Here is a 21,001-nt window from a genome sequence, read left to right on the forward strand (position 1 = left end):
GACCCAGCCTCACACATATATAATATATATACCGTATGCATTGGGAACGCAAACAGTTGCTTGAAATCATCTACGTTATAAAATGCCAATAAACCAATGGTATGCCGCTATGACAAGTGCAAACATTTTAAATATTATTACTTAATGAGAAAATATACATCTTGCCAAACTTATCATCGCGTACTATATAGGACGAAGCCTTCATCATCCTCTTAACTACCATGATTACTGCTCGCTTTTAGAATCATTAATTATCCCATCGTTGGAGCTTCTAAGGAATGTGTAAATATTGCCAAGAAGATATCAACAATGATTGACGGCAATAGTCTGTATACTTATAGAAAGACATATCAACAATACCAGTATAATGTTATGTATTAGAAGTATCTTCGCGTGGTAGCAATGGAATAAAGCCCAGCGGCAAATTATCGTTATACTTATCGCTCCCCAACGACATGATCTTACCACGCTACGAATTATCGCCAGAATGAGAAAAGGTGTTAGATAAAGCGACGAAAAGGGGGATATAGGGATGACCTGAGGCGACCCACCACTAGGGTATAGTGATGTCATGCATGGTCTAGCCCGAATCGCAAATCAACAGGTGGAAAAGCTTTCATTATTAATAGAGTAGTGTGGGATCGATCGGCGAAGCCGCTCTCCCAGTGTGGTAGTAGTTTCGTCCCCGCCATTGATCCATCCTAGTTTCACGACACCGCCCCAAGAGGGACACGCTCCTTTGTCTTAACCCTCAATCTAGACTCGCGCGAGACAGTCACATATTCATTTCCGTAATACCAATACGAAAACCGGAAGGAGAACATGGTACGACGTCACGGTTTTCCTTCGTATTAGTACAGGCTTCTCTGAAAACTATGGCAACGACAATCTGATCAATTGCTCGTGTCCGTAGCTCGCCCTGACACAGGGCCTTCCATAGTGACAACACAACGACTATGTGTGTCGACAACTCTGGGATTTACCGGAAATAAAAAGTTTGAAGAATTCTTCTCTGTGTGTGTTGGTGAAGAGAAGGATGCAGGATGAACAAAGCCTGGATCTACATGGTTCCTATCTGTATCCTCCTAGGATGTAAACACGGTAAGTACCATACGTAGCTATGCTGATAGTCTTATATGTATGTTTATGATTTAACAACTATATTTTTTTTAAGGAGAAGATCTTGGCTTCCTCGCCTGTTACCAAATCAAGTCATTGTCAGTTCTTTAGGTTTTTTCTTGAGTTGATTATAAAATTCCTTTAAAGATTACTTTTAGTGTACATGGAGATTCGAAGTAAATGTCCATTGATTGTTTTACATTTAGCTTTCTAATATCGTTAGAGTGAATACAAATACCCGCATTGTGAAGAAAAGCGGCTCCAGATCTACCGCGGAATTTACTCATGTTGTCAAAATATATATCTAGGAAATAACAGGTAAACAATATCACAAACTGTTAATGTCTGTCCCAAGTAGAAACTGGGGTCCAGTTGGACTCAGGAAATGTAATGATATTATATATAAGGGTGTCTACATACCTACAGTAATATAATGATATTGACAGATACGACCCCTTCCTTACACAGGCCTCTCGTCGGTGTTGCGTTGTTAGTGTATGATTTCGCCAAAACAGCCAATAAGTTACAGAAGCCGGCCACAATGAAAACTCACATCTATCCAGATCAAATAGTTTAGTTTCTGTCCTGTTCTGAGATAACGTAAAATGTACAGTAATTAGAGATACTGATATATGTTTATCCGTAGGTAGGTAGTAGTGTTTACAATTTAGAGTAAGCAATGCTTGTTTTATTTCTGTTATCGAAAGGATTTCCTTATCGCCACAGCTTCAGCTCTTAATTTATGCGAAAAATTTATAAAGACACTGAAATGTTATTAACGGGGAAATAGCCGATTAACTTCAAATCCGATTCGGAAAATTGCATGCTGTTTTAATTGACAGTTGTCACAGATTCCAAAATCATGTATAAAAAATGTGAAAATAAATCTGATTATACAGTACTATATGTTGTTGAAACTGTCCAAAGGTAATGATACGACATTGGTATCTTTGTGTCGCAATAAACAATTCAAGTTCCCAATCACAACACCGAGACACCACTGTATTTCCAAAAATACAAATCCCTGTCACTTTAAATCAGTTACATAAGGACTAAAGCGTCGCACATGCGATTAACGAGAGTCATTCTTGTTAATTTTACTCCAATGGTACAATATTTGTAATACAATGTCGTTCCTTTCAATGTTAAACCGTTATTTCAATGCTGGTATATCAGCGTCGATTTACTCCATCCAAGTCCCTTGTTACTTTTTGTTAGCAGGCATATACATCTCCTGTCAATCTATGCCCCTTGTTACTTTTTTGTTAGCAGGCAGGTACATCTCCTGTCAATCCATGTCCCTTGTTACTTTTTTGCTAGCAGGCAAATACATCTCCTGTCAATCCATGCCGCTTGTTACTTTTTTGTTAGCAGGCAGCTACATCTCCTGTCAACCCATGCCCCTTCTTACTTTTTTGTTAGCAAGTCTCTTGTTGCATTTTTGTCAGTAGGCAAATACATCCCCTGTCAATTCATTTCCCTTAAAAGAATTCTGTTTCAGTAGTCCATGTACAGCTATATTTTGCTATATTTTTCCTAGTTTAATCGATTTTGAGTTTGAATTATGGTATGTTTTTTAATGTCGGTATCATTTGTTTTTTAAGTAAACAATGCAATTCGCTTGTTACATTTTTTGTAGGTACGAAAATGTATTCACTGTCACTATAAAGTCCCTTGTTTCGAATTTAAGCGTCCTATCAATCACATGTTTACCGGATTAGTTCCGTAGGTCTGTGCAATCCTATATTCCTCTTACAATGTTTATACTGGAATTTCGTGTCTGTCATTTCACTAAAGGTGCGGAGGTTTCCGGATCAGATTGAATTTCTCTATTGATTGTACAATAAATCGCGAGATTTGTACTGACTAAGACGCTTTGTCTCAGGAGAGGACGATATATCAGATTCCTGATCTCGGCACCCAGACAAAACATAATCCAGCTTTTTTTTACCACGCAGATGTCACCATGTCCGTCCTCTCCTCCCTTATTGCGGACGTTTGTGATATTTGTGACGTCCTATTCTTTCTTCCAGTTATTATGAGCATAGTTTGATTTGATAACCTTATGATAGCGTTATCATATAGCATTATCGATATGATGACGCAATGATTTTAAGTCGAATATCGAAAGTCGGAATATTTTCACTATTAAGGAAAAGAATCCTGATTATTTGGATTTGGATAAGAAACCTTTAGGTTTCTAACATGCGTTTTCTGGATATTTGTATAAATTATATATATGAATTGTTATCATTTTTACAAGTGTTTTCATTATAATGTCAGTGTTGTGTGATTTGATTCAGGAACAGTTTTTGGATTATCCTAAAGTTGGGACCTGAAATTGATACAACCCAAATGCATCTTGATCCCCTTTGAAATTCGTGTATAATCAATAAATTGGATTATAATTCATAAATGAAAAATCAAACATTCACGGTATAAAGTGTAAATTTAATATATGATGTAATTATTGGAGACTCTAAAACGGCAATTTAATAAACACTTATGCTTGATATTCTAACAGTTTTCTGTTTTGAATGTGTTTCAGTTAAAGTCATTAAAATCAAAGTCTAATACGTGTAAGAAAATGCCCAATTTCCTACAATTCACACGCTTGATTATACATTAAGTTTCGAATATCAGTGCTATAGCTATTATATATTGATACTGGAGCTAGTAGATATATAATTACCTAATCGAACATGTTTTCGGGTTTTTGTTTTGATTTTCTTTAAACGAATGGAATTCACAGTCTAGATGCACGTGTCTCAAGTATGTTAAATACATTTGAGACCTATTAGTAAGGAATTCTGTGCTATTTAGAATGATAGTACACCAATAGCGTGTGATATATAAATATTGTAAAACTACACTGATAAAAACACAACCTAATACCAATGTCTCCGGGCAGAAGATTCGTTTATCAGAATAGGGATAAGGAATTGTACAACTCCAAAATACATCTGGAACCATGTGATGCGATGTCTTCCTATCGATAGTTTCTCCTTGGGAGCTCTCCAGACAACAATCAAGATATGTTAAGACTGGCCAAAACGCCCAAAGCCGTGCTCTTTATGTATACCCCTAGGAGAGGTAGCGACGCCGTACTGAAGGATCATCTAAAGGAGAAGTATATTGGTTCACAACGTGTTTACAGTTTCTAAACTGGACCCCCTCCCTAACGTTCAAGATACATTCAAGATCAGCTACGTATTGAAACTGTGAATATAAACATAACATTTCTCCAACCCTACAAGAGCACAGCGCTATCGTGGATAAGTAGAATGTTTCCTTCAATACCGCGTGTCCCTACTACACGTGGCCTAGAGATTCGTATCGTCATTCATCCTAAGTGTTAAACGTCTTAAACAGATATCATGTGAGTCGTATATCTCTGTAGGGCGTGATATCACATTGTTATATTAGGGTCGTACCAGAGTACTGAATTATCTAATGTTAGCGCGATGACGCTGTGACGGCAATATAGCTGGATTTACTGTAGATTAAAAAAAATGAGCAATTTATACGAAATTGCGGTGATGGTAAAATAATGTTGATGTAATGTACATATACCTTGATGTTTAAAGAATGGAATTTGTATTGATACCTATAACTGTATACCAGTCTATACGATTATAATGTGTATTCACGTTGAAGTATTATGGGTGTATTAAATGAAATGATTCTTATCTTGATAAGAATATCAAAAATATAACACACAAATATTTTTTCATGAATAACGATTGTCATTATCTGCTGTTGCTATAGACATTAACTTGATATTACTGTTAAAATAGATACCGGGAATATCATCAAATTGTGTTCATGCTGAGTTATAGTGGATTTATCTTAATGACGTTGTATGTTGTTATCAACTGTTTACACCATATAATTTCATCCAAACAACTTTCCAAAGGTTATGTTCCATCGTAACGAAGGTGACGACTTGTGGTATTGAGCGTGGCCGGCACTTAATGTCACTGGCGAAAATATCAACAATCCTGCTATGTCTTAATATAAAGTAATGGAATATACTTAAAACAAGACACTGTCTCAGCAATATGTACCCAGGTAACATTTTTACCGAACTGCACTTGGCCATTCGGCTATTAAAACGGTGAATTGGAGCTAGCAGTCAGATGGGCGCCATGGGCCAACTTCTACATCAGTTCTGACTTCAATGTTTACGGATTGTGATGAGGCGTAGCACAGACATTCTTCTCCGACATGTCTATAGCGTTGGTCACATGAAACTTTGGTTGATTGGAGCCATTGTCACTTGGTCATTTCAGCATGTCTCCTCTCTATGATATAAATGTACCAGAGTACATTAGCATATTTCTTTCCTTAAAAGCTACTTTCTAGTTCAGTTTCAGTTTACTTTAAAACAGGGGTTTTAATCACTCTTCAGCATTCGTTCCTAAAAAGAGCATTTTATATCCGAAGTGCATTACCTACCACATTCAAGTCTTGTTGTGAAGACTTTCCTAACCTAGAACGACGAACTGCAATACCAGTTGGTGATGTTAAACTATACCTGAGTGTTTTCCACGTCCTAAATCTAGATACATTACAGTGGGTGTTAATGTCAATAATGATCCAAATCCCGGCTGACAATAAGTGTGTTGTGTTTGGCAGCAAAATATTTCAGTATGTAATTTGGTGCGCTCTGTCTATCCTGGCCTTGTTGAGTTCTGTTACACATTTACATATATCCATATATATATTGACAATGATGAATCGACATGGCCCGAAGAACTTGAAATTAAGGACTCTACATGCACATACATATTGTTACACCTACTGGTTAAACGTCAATAGGTCTCAACGATACGCTATGAATTGCTAAACCGCTGATGATAAGGCCCATTTTAAAAACCAATAAATCACCGAATTACAATCGTTTGCACTATAGGAAGGCCCATTGCATGAGCGTGACGGTGTGGAATACTGTAATATGTTGTTTGTACAAACTTAATGTTAAATATGTTGACTGATGTACGCCATGCATTGTTCTTCAGCTTTACAGCTCTTAATGGTGCCAACAAGCTTCATGTAGAGACAGCAAAGGTTGGTTTACAGGGCGGTGTGGGGAGTTCCCGCTGATACATTAGTACCCTCTCTGCACTCATGAGATGATTTCTACAATAAAACTATGTCGCCCCTCGAATGATTTGTCGACCTCGTGTAGTTATTTTCTAAGATTTTATGTTCTTCACAATACGTGTATGTATGATTGAGGGACGTTTGACAGAGGTTTATTGGATCAATGTCGAGAGATACTGGCGAGATTACTTAAGGGAATTAACTGTTGTTGACAGCGGAGAAAGCCACCATTAGGCAATCCTGGGCAGGATTTTTTTATACCTTTATTTGTGTATGTGTAGTGTGTTTGTTTTGTTTGTTGTTGTTTTTATCAAACAGGCATGGGCATTATACTGTAGTGTTAGGTGTCGACGCTTTTAGACTTTCACACCAATCACACGACTATCTTATTTGTCTTCGAATCTGTTAATAGCTTTTGGCTTTCATTTTCAAAATTCTGTTTTTGGTTGCCGTTGAGCTAAATTCTCTTTAAACAAAATGAGAAATCCTGATGGTAGATATATATATTTCTTAGATAATTCCCGTGTTGTGCCATTCAAATACACATATATGTAGCAAGATTTGTGTAAGATTAGAATGAATCATTATAAGCCCAGAGCGAAACCATGTTCATTACAAACCAAAAGTGGGCACCAATTAGTTTATGTCTGCCATCGCAAGTACATCCTGTGTGTGTGAATCGTGTTCATATAATGACGTGATAGATTCAATGATGCAATGTGTACAATGTGCCAATCAATGGTCAAAGATGAGGCAGAAAGTATAATCGAGTGCAAAAATCGATAGTTGGATAACAATTAAGATTTCACGAGGTAAAATCGCATGAAATCCAATGCAGAAGGCGAATCCAAGGTAATATCTATATCAATTAATGGAATACCGCCGAAGACTTGGACGTTCCTTAATACAAGACCGTCACCTCCTAGGAGTAGTGATAGTAACACTAACGGCGGTTACGCTGTTGGGAGATTCACAAACAGATGTAAGTCATCAAAGTGTTGAATTAAAGGTATTGTTCACAAACACTTTTGTCTCGGCTGATATAGTAATGCTTGTTTCAGCAAGAACCATGCAAATCACTTGCGGAGACTTCTGCGTTTAGAACAGAGAGGTGTGTCGGGCAGAATCTTTAGAATCGTTATAGAAAAAATGTGAGTTACTAGCAGAGAGATATCTCGGTTCACACAACTTTTGTTAGATTTGATAAGAAGACATTCAAACTAACTGCTGATCCGCTCACCATAACATTATTGAATGCCATGATCTGTTTTCATATCTTAATTTATCAAAGAGCATATCAGAATAAGGTACAAATATTCTTACCAATAACTCAAATTTGATTAATCATATTTATTGACGGTCAGATATACCCTCATAAAATTGATATAAAGGATACTACAGACCATTCTATGTGAACTGATTGTGTATAACACAGGGACAACTTTCCACTCAAGTTGCTGAAGACAACAGGTAAAAGTTGTGATATTTCTATATATCATAAATATAAATATATCTTTTGCTATGTGAAGTTTGCTGTGTTTAATGCTGGTTAAAATGAGTTTGCCATTACACCAATTAAAATTTTGAGAACCCGGCATTGTTAGGGTGTGACCTTTGTCCATATGGTTTGTCGCTAACTCTTCAGGAAAACTTTTTCCGTAATATATAATGTTTCCTATCTTTTTCATATGTAACTCTCGTATTTTAATTCTGGTTTTATCCACATTTGGTTACGACTTTTGTGTGTTTAAATTATGAGAAGGAAGTAGAATATGGTGTTGTGGGAGATATGTATATCCTATATGCTGATTTCCAGACAAACGTTTGATGGTAAAACAAAAAACCAATGACACACTATTATCAATCCTCCCTGCGGCGGACAACCCACAAAGACCACTTGTGCAATCCTTTAATATATACAGAACATCCCCATATTGATATTAATATATTCCCTGAGGCCGAGACAAATTAGATTTTCGCACGAAACAATCTTTGATCAAGATATTTGTAATGGTGTTGAACTGTTGACACTGCGCTAAATGGACAACTGTCGATGTAATTTTGTTTGTTCGATGAAAACATAACTAAGTTTTCTTACAAATGTATGTTACATATATTGTATACGTATGAATGAAGAGACTTAAGACATATACTTACCTACATAATAGAGCTGTATGGTAGAAAATATCATAGACAATATCGATTTTACGGAGTCAAGTCAATTTGTGTGAGCATTACCCAGGATTGTGACTTGGTATTACTTGTCGTTAGGATACGCCGTGTACAACATTATAAACTCATGTGTACTCACCGTGGTGGTGTTGGATCAGAGATAACAACCAACATCAGGGAATTTTTCAAAATGGCCCCTGTTTAACAAATGGTTTTCATTTAACGATGGTATTCCCCGAGATCGACATCAACACAACCTATCAGTTATGACAAAGTTATATCATCTTGTCTTATTGTCTACCATCGACATTTAACCAGACAAATTTACAGTTTCCAGATTTGACGGCAAAAAGAAATGTATGTAGAATATTAATTTAGTTTTGCAATCAGGTATGATTAATTGATATTTCCCCGAAAAAGAATGACATTCTCGATGTCACAAATTTTTGAATTGTACGAATAAAATTAACGTAAAGTATCGATATATGTTAAAAGGTATGAGAAAATAAACGAACTGTTTTACTTGTAGGGTATATCATTCCGTAAATTGTCATATTGAGACACAAATAGTTTATTAATGGCGCAGGCGCTTACACTGCATCGCATTCATGTTCCTTTAAAAACGTTTCTCTCTGACTCCAGTCTCGCAAATACGAGCACAACAAGAAAGAGTTGAAACGACGGACAACCAGCTGCTACTACAGCAAACAAAGACTTTGGCCATATTGGTGTTGGTTAATTTGATATGAAACTGTTCACCGGGACAGCACTTACAGAACCAATCAACCTAGGACTTACAGTCGACGGTCGGAATGGCATCTAATGTCTGTCTCCTGTCGAAATCAAAGGGTCGCACTATTGTATACACAACATATACGAACAGGGTATTTCATATATCTTGGTTAGTGATTTCGATCTGTTTAGTCAGATTAAATTTTTCAAATTAAGTTAAGGAAGCTCGGGGTTAGCACTGTCTTCACGTGCCGGAATAGAAGAGTTTCTAGCCCGCAGTGACGGTCGTTACCCTTCATTTCATTAGTTTTCTCGCAATTTCCTTCCGTAATTCATTCAGGGTTGCCGGTTTCGATAACGAACAGCCACTCTGGGGAGTTATATCACTATAACGACATCGCTAAGAATATACCGGTGCAGTTCACTCCCCGATTTGATTTACAGCCTTGTAAAATTGATTACTTTGAATAGTAAAACACAAAAAACTTTTTTAATCGGGTATTAATAATCATTCAGAATGAAATATTTGAAGTTTATATAAACAATGTGAATTTAAAGGATTTTCCGTAATATAAAAAGAAATTGAAGAATTTCTTTATATTCCAGGCTTTCAATTTAAAGCAATTTTTAAACAAGTATCTAATTTGATGTATTTGAAAGTCTATCGTATATCTTAAAGTCTTTTAAGATATATTTCTATCCCGAGACCAACATGTAAGTCACATAAGGCGTTGTTAGTATACTGCTGTTGACATTCCCCTTGGTTTGTCTGATATAGGACTTGTCTTAATTCAGTTTACTATCAAATGGCAACGCATTGCCTATGAAACATTAACTACGAACACCTATCTTGTAATAAATATCGATTGACGGAAGAATTGGACAAATTGTTGTGAATTAAGCATGCGTGAAATTAATGTATCCGGAATATAACCAGGCGAACATCAGCTTCCGCTGCTCAAATTTGGTGTGAGAGAATACCCACTGGCCTGAGTGATTTGGGATGTAATTTCCCCAGAAACACAGAAGGACAGTCCATTTACCTTCCCTATGGGGCATTAATTTGCAATAACATGAAAACACGTGCTTGTTTATACCATATCAATGAAGAGATAGGTGCTATGGTAATGTACTCCATGTGATATGTCGTGCCCGAGGCACCATTACTCTGGAAATGCGAGTGCTGACCCCTTTTACCATCAGGCGATAGTGTTATTCCTGCCGACTGATGGGACTGTAGGTTGAGACTGTTGACGTATCCAAGCGTATTGCATTTTGATATAAAAATATCAGACAAAAGCGTGGGCATATTAAGTATTTTGATCTTTTATTTCAAAATGTCCATTTAAGGTGTTTGTTGCGTGACCTGGGAACAGGGCTATTATCCCTTTACATCACAGGTATTTGACTGGTCTTCAGGTATACAACATTACGACATGGTCTTAGAAGAGTTCTTTATCAGTAAAAAAATGTTTCTAATATTTAAGGATTAACAGAATATTAATAATCAACTTCTTATTCTTATCACGTATATCGACATCTATCCTCTCGTAATGTCAATTGTATATTACATGAATCCATTCTCTAGACATATCCTGAATCAGTTGTTGGTTAAGTGACTACATTGGTTAGAAAGACAGACGTGAACCCACATTCTATATCTTCCGAGAAACACACGGATGTTTTCACTTCGGGAAAAACGTTGACCGTGTTTCTCTTAATCACACAGAGAAACTCAACTTGAGCGTATTCGAAATATTGTTAACTATATCAAATTCTCTGCATTTCTTTTCTAATTATTTGAAAGTCATCAGGATAATTCATTTCTGTTTTGTTGATTAAATATTGATCCTTCGACAGTGAGCTCTACTTTTAATACCAACGATGTTTGAACACAGCCCTTAATCAGTTTAAGGTTTACAGATCATATTATCCGATTATAAATCATTCTTAAGCAGTTACAGAATATTATCTTTCAAGTTGCTCCAGAATAGGTTCTTATGAAATCTAGAGTTCAACGTAACGTTTTGGGATAAGAGTATTACTGCTGCGAACTGTTTTTGTTTTTTATGGTTTTTGTAAACAGAACTTGGTGGTCTCTGCGAGGAGATAATTAAGCTATGAATTAGCAATGATTTATCTTTTGTGTTTGAATGAGGAATTTGTATACTTTATCAATTAGAGAAACCATTTCACAAATCCGCTTTGATAATTGATTTCAGTGAGTTGTTCTTTCTTGACAAGAAATCAGCCAAAACAATGCTAACATGTAAAGCAGCAATTTCTGTTATCTGTATTTTAAACGGATTCTTCAAACTACTGTCATTGTAGCTATGACTATACAAGTAGGTCGCTTGCATTCGTATCATTCCCCTGGTATCGCGGCAGACATCACTACTCAATGACACAAAGAATTTAGCATAACCTCTGGAAAATATGTATAAAGCGATATGAACCTAGAGTTTTATTTCTATTTTTTAGTGATCTATGTGAAAAAAGTATACGAACAGTAGCATTTATAGTTATATTTTTGTAAGGCTCGAGAGTTCCATAGTCTACACCTTGTCACTTACGTAGGTACCTATCACGTAGAGAAAGGCACAGAAATAAGTGATGAATAGGGAAGTGTAGGAGTGGAGAAGGAGATTCTAGGTCAAAACATAGTGGATCCATGTCGTCAGTGAGTGAAATGTACCATTAGGGATATTCCAAACTGCGTCATCAAGCGGTAACAAAAAGGAGAGGAAAACATGATGTAAAATATTGCTACTGAAAGTACAATTTAGTCCCAAGCCTTCCAAATTCATTCCCGTTCTCAAAGAAGGCGGGTTTAAATAACGATTGGTTCCTATTTTATCGTGTTGAATTTCTCTTGGTATCGATTGTTAATTAGTGTGTAGTCTAAACGCACTGCTACAACGTCAACTTGGCACCGTTGATGACACCACTGATTGCAGACTGGTTGGGCTACTGTTTCACATACCGTCACGCCGTTTACAAGGTATATGATAGCCATCACATGAACAAAGAACAATTTGTCACATCGGACTGTTGTCAGTGATGTCAATTACAACTGTATTGTCGAAAACCAGGAATACACGTGTAATGAACATGGCCCAGCCACGTGGTACTGATACGTAGATTACTGGGATAATAGCACGAAGGCTATAAAAGAGTTGTTCCCGCCTGTGTAGGTGAGAGGTTGATATCAAGCTATATACATATACAACATACTGGCAATAAAAATATGGAAAATTCTATAAAGTCTTAAATACATTTTTCATCTTCCTGAGTATGACGACAAGTCATATAAACTTTTCCTTGGAATTGAAAAAAATATCATGTGAGAATGCAAAGTGGAGGTACGTAGAAGAATGACCGTAAAACATCACAGCTGGTCAGTCTGTCTTTTCTTGATTATAAAAGATCATCTAACAATGTAATATATGACGTGTTCGCGAGTAATCAAGGAGCCTGCAGTCATATTGTAGATATTGTTTCTGCATTACCTGAGTTTTCATGTAATTACTTACTGTTGGGAAACTGTCCAAACAGTGCCATGTGTGCATTGCACGCAGTGTGTATGGTACACGTGTAAAGAACGCAAATTGTATGCCACATGTGTATAGAACGCAGTGTGTATGTCACACGTGTATAGAACGCAGTGTGTATGCCACACGTGTATAGAACAGTGTGTATGTCACACGTGTATAGAACGCAGTGTGTATGTCACACGTGTATAGAACAGTGTGTATTTCACACGTGTATAGAACGCAGTGTGTATGTCACACGTGTATAGAACGCAGTGTGTATGTCACACGTATATAGAACGCAGTGTGTATGTCACACGTGTGTAGAACGCAATTTCGCGATTATCCCACGATCCAATCAGATTAGCCGTTTGTACACGATATTGTTGCCTTTGTACCTTCTGTCTGCAGTGCTATACAGCTAGAGTTTATGGTCCCTAGGAGTACCAAACTGGCATTTTGTCTGACAATGAAATATCACCGCGAAAAATAATAGCGCCATTATTGGAAAAGACATTTTCCACTCTCATTTATATAAGAAGAATTATGGTATAATTTCCAAATGTCAGAGATTCCCAAGACAGTTGGTTTTGTATAAAAGTCAGTATTTAATTTATTGCACAATTTATAACTTACTTCTGAATAGTGATATCCTGTAAACCTCGGTCACCATGAAGTTCCAATTTATATTGTTTAAGCATGACCTAAACACAGTCTGTCTCTGAGTATGTTTTATATGTTTTACTGAAGTACCTGACGTAATCCTTGCACATGATTGCAAAAAGGATCTGCGATTATTTGTTGTTTGAATTCCAAAGATTTTAAGCATCATATCTTTTCAAAGTGTAACCAGGTTGGAATATTGATATATTTTTAATAACCATTCAGAAAGGCTGTCGTACCAATAGAATAATCATAGCCCTATCAATTCAAAATGGCGGGTATACATGTAACGTACTTCGATTGATGTATGCATGTCAATGACGCAACTGAGATCAATAGAAAATACGGCCTTGGTTTTAAATACGACCTAGAAATGCTGTCTTAATTATACGGGTCTTTACCCTGGAACACAAATATGGCGGTTAACAACATGAATACTGGACATGGTTCCGGAGTTAAATTTCCCGAGTTAGCAGCTTTTTCATAGAGTGCTTTTCCTTTCGTACACATTTCTTGTTTTCAAGTAACCATTTTGGAATTGTGTAACCCCCATCTACAAAGACTACCAGGAGTCTGTGTTGACGTAGACTACCTGGAGGCTGTGTTGACGTAGACTACCTTGAGGCTGTGTTGACGTAGACTACCTGGAGGCTGTGTTGACGTAGACTACCTGAAGTCTGTGTTGACGTAGACTACCTGGAGGCTGTGTTGACGTAGACTACCTGAAGTCTATGTTGACGTAGACTACCTGGAGGCTGTGTTGACGTAGACTACCTGAAGTCTGTGTTGACGTAGACTACCTGGAGGCTGTGTTGACGTAGACTACCTGAAGTCTGTGTTGACGTAGACTACCTGGTGTCTGTGTTGACGTAGACTACCTGTATGCTGTGGTGACGTAGACTACCTGGAGTCTGTGTTGACGTAGACTACCTGGAGGCTATATGTTGACGTAGACTACCTGGAGGCTATGTTGACGTAGACTACCTGAAGTCTGTGTTGACGTAGACTACCTGGAGGTAATGTTGACGTAGACTACCTGGAGGTAATGTTGACGTAGACTAACTGGAGGCTGTGTTGACGTAGACTACCTGGAGGCTATGTTGACGTAGACTACCTGAAGTCTGTGTTGACGTAGACTACCTGGAGGTAATGTTGACGTAGACTACCTGGAGGTAATGTTGACGTAGACTAACTGGAGGCTGTGTTGACGTAGACTACCTGGAGGCTGTGTTGACGTAGACTACCTGAAGTCTGTGTTGACGTAGACTACCTGGAGGCTATGTTGACGTAGACTACCTGGAGGTAATGTTGACGTAGACTAACTGGAGGCTGTGTTGACGTAGACTACCTGGAGGCTGTGTTGACGTAGACTACCTGGTGTCTGTGTTGACGTAGACTAACTGGTGTCTGTGTTGACGTAGACTAACTGGAGGCTGTGTTGACGTAGACTACCTGGAGTCTGTGTTGACGTAGACTACCTGGAGGCTGTGTTGACGTAGACTACCTGGAGGCTGTGTTGACGTAGACTACCTGGAGGCTGTGTTGACGTAGACTACCTGAAGTCTGTGTTGACGTAGACTACCTGGGGAGGTTGTGTTGACGTAGACTATACGGAGTCTATGTTGACGTAGACTAACTGGAGGTTGTGTTGACGTAGACTACCTGGAGGCTGTGTTGACGTAGACTACCTGGTGTCTGTGTTGACGTAGACTAACTGGAGGCTGTGTTGACGTAGACTATACGGAGTCTATGTTGACGTAGACTAACTGGAGGTTGTGTTGACGTAGACTACCTGGTGTCTGTGTTGACGTAGACTACCTGAAGTCTGTGTTGACGTAGACTACCTGGTGTCTGTGTTGACGTAGACTACCTGGTGTCTGTGTTGACGTAGACTACCTGGAGGCTGTGTTGACGTAGACTATACGGAGTCTATGTTGATGTAGACTACCTGGAGGCTGTGTTGACGTAGACTACCTGGTGTCTGTGTTGACGTAGACTACCTGGAGGCTATGTTGACGTAGACTACCTGGTGTCTGTGTTGACGTAGACTACCTGGTGTCTGTGTTGACGTAGACTAACTGGAGGCTGTGTTGACGTAGACTACCTGGTGTCTGTGTTGACGTAGACTACCTGGTGTCTGTGTTGACGTAGACTACCTGGTGTCTGTGTTGACGTAGACTACCTGGAGTCTGTGTTGACGTAGACTACCTGGAGGCTGTGTTGACGTAGACTACCTGGAGGTTGTTTTGACGTAGACTACACGGATTTTGTTTTGCTGAAGACCGGATGCATACCATAGCACAGTTAATTCTCCGAATGTGTGTCAGTGACTGAAAGGTTATCATCAAGAAATATCCCGAATTAATGCAACAGTTTCCCCGAAACATCGATTCCCCACTCCCCCATCCCCTAAAAGAAGGAGGAGGGGGAATGGTGGACAAAGTCATTTCACGAGTAGAATAACATAGAAATACCTGAAAATTAATACTGATTTGAACTATATCAATATAATCAGTAGATAGCATCCGCTGAGTTCCAGTCAAATAAGGATTCCGGTCGAGCTATGTAGAACATTCCAACAGCGTTCCTATATCCAATTGGATGTCCGCCGAGGTTAATAGAGATAGAGAATGTAAGTAAGTGACTGAAATCGGCAAACTTGATACAATTTAGTATATACCAAACAACCCGGGTCAAGTGTACTTATCACAAAACAAATAAATAATTGTTCATCATAATTATCTACCCATTCTTCCATCAACCCCTTTACTTCCGGCTTATCCGGAGAATGCTACGGAAGGGTAATGTCTTCAGTCTCATTAACGAGAAATGAGAACTAGAATAGGGAGAACGAAGGCATCAAACAATATCTAGAGTAACGAAAGTATAATTAACGACCATGTCTTTTTGTTAAACACTATTGAGCTTTTTGGTACTAGAATAATCAGAAAAGAGTCAAAAATTGAAAAAAATGACACAAATCAAATTTTGTTTTGTTTGTAATCATCATATCATATGTTTAAAGCATCACCATAAATGATTCTTCTGTGTCTATGTAAAGAAGACAGTGGGAGGAATAGCTTGATTTCCATACAGGCTATGGAGGCAAGTTTCTATTCTACTTAGTAAAGATGACGGTCCATATACAATATAGCATACACGTCCTTCTTTCTTCATCTGTCACGTGTCTTTGTATGGCTTGATAAACTTGTTGGTTTTAATATGAAGCGCAATGAATCACGATGAACAGATCAGCTGTCGCCATTGTCATTTGGTGTACCATGAACCCGCGTGCTAACTAATTAATTATGGATGTAAAACCATAGACAAAACACAAGTAAGAAAACATATTATTTAAGACAGATTTGCCTGAACCTCTGTTTGGTGTCCAGGGAGAGTCGGGGTGTAATACAATGAGTTCCAGACTTTATCATTACAAAGTGTTCAACGGAACTGACTCGCATACAAACACTTACGTAACACCGACACTCGTGGTTATTGCAACAAAATGGCGCACGATCAAACCCGGATTTGTCGGCAGCTTCAGCTTAGCTCGGAGCTTGTTTGATAACAACGTACGCTGCTCCATCATCTACGATAACGTATTGATCAATCTGGTATTTGTGTGGTTTGGCTGATATTTCAAAAATTCGTCATGGTATGATATTACAGTTAATCATTACAAGCTTTAGGTGATAAAATATGTCACAATTCAGTGGTAAAATATGTCCATTTCAATGCATACGAATTTATGATATGTTAAGCTACTACATTATACCAATGTAAGTAGAACACAGTTTCAAATGACAACATTTAAACTACCTTCCAAACAGACACTTAATAGACAAATAAGGTTTAACACTAATTTAAGGTATCCTAACACTTCTTTAACTACACAGAAAAGCCAAACCAAACCAAACAGGTATATCACTACATTATATCACTAGCTTACAGGTATATCACTACCTTATATAAATACCTTACGGGTATATCACTACCTTACAGGTATATCACTACCTTATATCACTACCTTACAGGTATATCACTACCTTATATCACTACCTTATATCACTACCTTATATCACTACCTTACAGGTATAACACTACCTTACAGGTATATCACTACCTTACAGGTATATCACTACCTTATATCACTACATTATATCACTACCTTATATCACTACCTTACAGGTATAACACTACCTTATATCACTACTTATATCACTACCTTATATCACTACCTTATAGCACTACCTTACAGGTATATCACTACCTTACAGGTATATCACTACCTTATATCACTACCTTACAGGTATAACACTACCTTATATCACTACTTATATCACTACATTACAGGTATATCACTACCTTACAGGTATATCACTACCTTACAGGTATATCACTACTTATATCACTACCTTACAGGTATATCACTACCTTACATGTATAACACTGCCTTACAGGTATATCACTACCTTATATCACTACCTTACATGTATAACACTACCTTACAGGTATAACACTACCTTACAGGTATAACATTACCTTACAGGTATAACACTACCTTACAGGTATATCACTACCTTACAGGTATATCACTACCTTATATCACTACCTTATATCACTACCTTATATCACTACCTTATATCACAACTTTATATCACTACCTTACAGGTATATCACTACCTTACAGGTATATCACTACCTTATATCACTACCTTATATCACTACCTTATATCACTACCTTATATCACTACCTTATATCACTACCTTACATATATATCACTACCTTACAGGTATAACACTACCTTATATCACTACCTTATATCACTACCTTACAGGTATATCACTACCTTACAGGTATATCACTACCTTATATCACTACCTTATATCACTACCTTATATCACTACCTTACAGGTATATCACTACCTTATATCACTACCTTATATCACTACCTTATATCACTACCTTACAGGTATATCACTACCTTATATCACTACCTTACAGGTGTATCACTACCTTATATCACTACCTTACAGGTATAACACTACCTTACAGGTATATCACTACCTTATATCACTACCTTACAGGTATATCACTACCTTACAGGTATATCACTACCTTATATCACTACTTATATCACTACCTTATATCACTACCTTATATCACTACATTACAGGTATATCACTACCTTACATGTATAACACTACCTTACAGGTATATCACTACTTATATCACTACCTTACAGGTATATCGCTACCTTACATGTATAACACTACCTTACAGGTATATCACTACCTTATATCACTACCTTACATGTATAACACTACCTTAAAGGTATAACACTGCCTTACAGGTATAACACTACCTTACAGGTATATCACTACAGGTATAACACTATCTTACAGGTATATCACTACCTTATATCACTACCTTACAGGTATAACACTACCTTACAGGTATATCACTACCTTATATCACTACCTTACAGGTATATCACTACCTTACAGGTATATCACTACCTTACAGGTATAACACTACCTTACAGGTATATCACTTCCTTACAGGTATAACACTACCTTACAGGTATATCGATCACTACCTTATATCACTACCTTACAGGTATAACACTACCTTACAGGTATATCACTACCTTACAGGTATATCACTATCTTACAGGTATAACACTACCTTACAGGTATATCACTACCTTATATCACTACCTTACAGGTATAACACTACCTTACAGGTATATCACTACCTTACAGGTATAACACTACCTTACAGGTATATCGATCACTACCTTATATCACTACCTTACAGGTATAACACTACCTTACAGGTATATCACTACCTTACAGGTATATCACTATCTTACAGGTATAACACTACCTTACAGGTATATCACTACCTTATATCACTACCTTACAGGTATATCACTACCTTACAGGTATATCACTACCTTATATCACTACCTTATATCACTACCTTACAGGTATAACACTACCTTACAGGTATAACATTACCTTACAGGTATATCACTACTTTATATCACTACCTTACAGGTATATCACTACCTTATATCACTACCTTACAGGTATAACATTACCTTACAGGTATATCACTACCTTATATCACTACCTTACAGGTATATCACTACCTTATATCACTACCTTATATCACTACCTTACAGGTATATCACTACCTTATATCACTACCTTATATCACTACCTTATATCACTACCTTATATCACTACCTTACAGGTATATCACTACCTTACAGGTATATCACTACCTTATATCACTACCTTATATCACTACCTTACAGGTATAGCACTACCTTACAGGTATATCACTACCTTACAGGTATAACACTGCCTTACAGGTATAACACTACCTTACAGGTATATCACTACAGGTATAACACTATCTTACAGGTATATCACTACCTTATATCACTACCTTACAGGTATAACACTACCTTACAGGTATATCACTACCTTATATCACTACCTTACAGGTATATCACTACCTTACAGGTATATCACTACCTTACAGGTATAACACTACCTTACAGGTATATCACTACCTTACAGGTATAACACTACCTTACAGGTATATCGATCACTACCTTATATCACTACCTTACAGGTATAACACTACCTTACAGGTATATCACTACCTTACAGGTATATCACTATCTTACAGGTATAACACTACCTTACAGGTATATCACTACCTTATATCACTACCTTACAGGTATAACACTACCTTACAGGTATATCACTACCTTACAGGTATAACACTACCTTACAGGTATATTGATCACTACCTTATATCACTACCTTACAGGTATAACACTACCTTACAGGTATATCACTACCTTACAGGTATATCACTATCTTACAGGTATAACACTACCTTACAGGTATATCACTACCTTATATCACTACCTTACAGGTATATCACTACCTTACAGGTATATCACTACCTTATATCACTACCTTACAGGTATAACATTACCTTATAGGTATATCACTACTTTATATCACTACCTTACAGGTATATCACTACCTTATATCACTACCTTACAGGTATAACACTACCTTACAGGTATAACATTACCTTACAGGTATATCACTACCTTATATCACTACCTTATATCACTACCTTATATCACTACCTTATATCACTACCTTACAGGTATATCACTACCTTATATCACTACCTTATATCACTACCTTATATCACTACCTTACAGGTATATCACTACCTTATATCACTACCTTATATCACTACCTTACAGGTATAGCACTACCTTACAGGTATATCACTACCTTACAGGTATAACACTACCTTACAGGTATATCACTACCTTATATCACTACCTTACAGGTATATCACTACCTTATATCACTACCTTACATGTATAACACTACCTTACAGGTATAACATTACCTTACAGGTATATCACTACCTTACATGTATATCACTACCTTATATCACTACTTTACATGTATAACACTACCTTACAATAATATCACTACCTTATATCACTATCTTACAGGTATATCACTACCTTATATCACTACCTTACAGGTATAACACTACCTTACAGGTATAACATTACCTTACAGGTATATCACTACCTTACAGGTATAACACTACCTTACAGGTA

The 21,001-nt window shown here is 37.2% G+C and overlaps 1 protein-coding gene across 1 annotated transcript in view; it reads left to right on the forward strand.

The window, feature by feature from the left end:
* The first annotated feature begins 477 nt into the window (after positions 1–477).
* The window catches only part of LOC117330798, a 92,915-nt gene continuing 72,391 nt past the window's right edge, over positions 478–21,001 (forward strand). Inside the window, exon 1 of the mRNA XM_033889290.1 lies at positions 478–1,101. Within this exon, the coding sequence (XP_033745181.1) occupies positions 1,044–1,101 (58 nt within the window). The 5' untranslated portion in view covers positions 478–1,043. The remainder of the gene's footprint in view (positions 1,102–21,001) is intronic.

Source organism: Pecten maximus, chromosome 1 (genome assembly GCF_902652985.1).
Source record: "Pecten maximus chromosome 1, xPecMax1.1, whole genome shotgun sequence".
Taxonomy (NCBI): domain Eukaryota; kingdom Metazoa; phylum Mollusca; class Bivalvia; order Pectinida; family Pectinidae; genus Pecten; species Pecten maximus.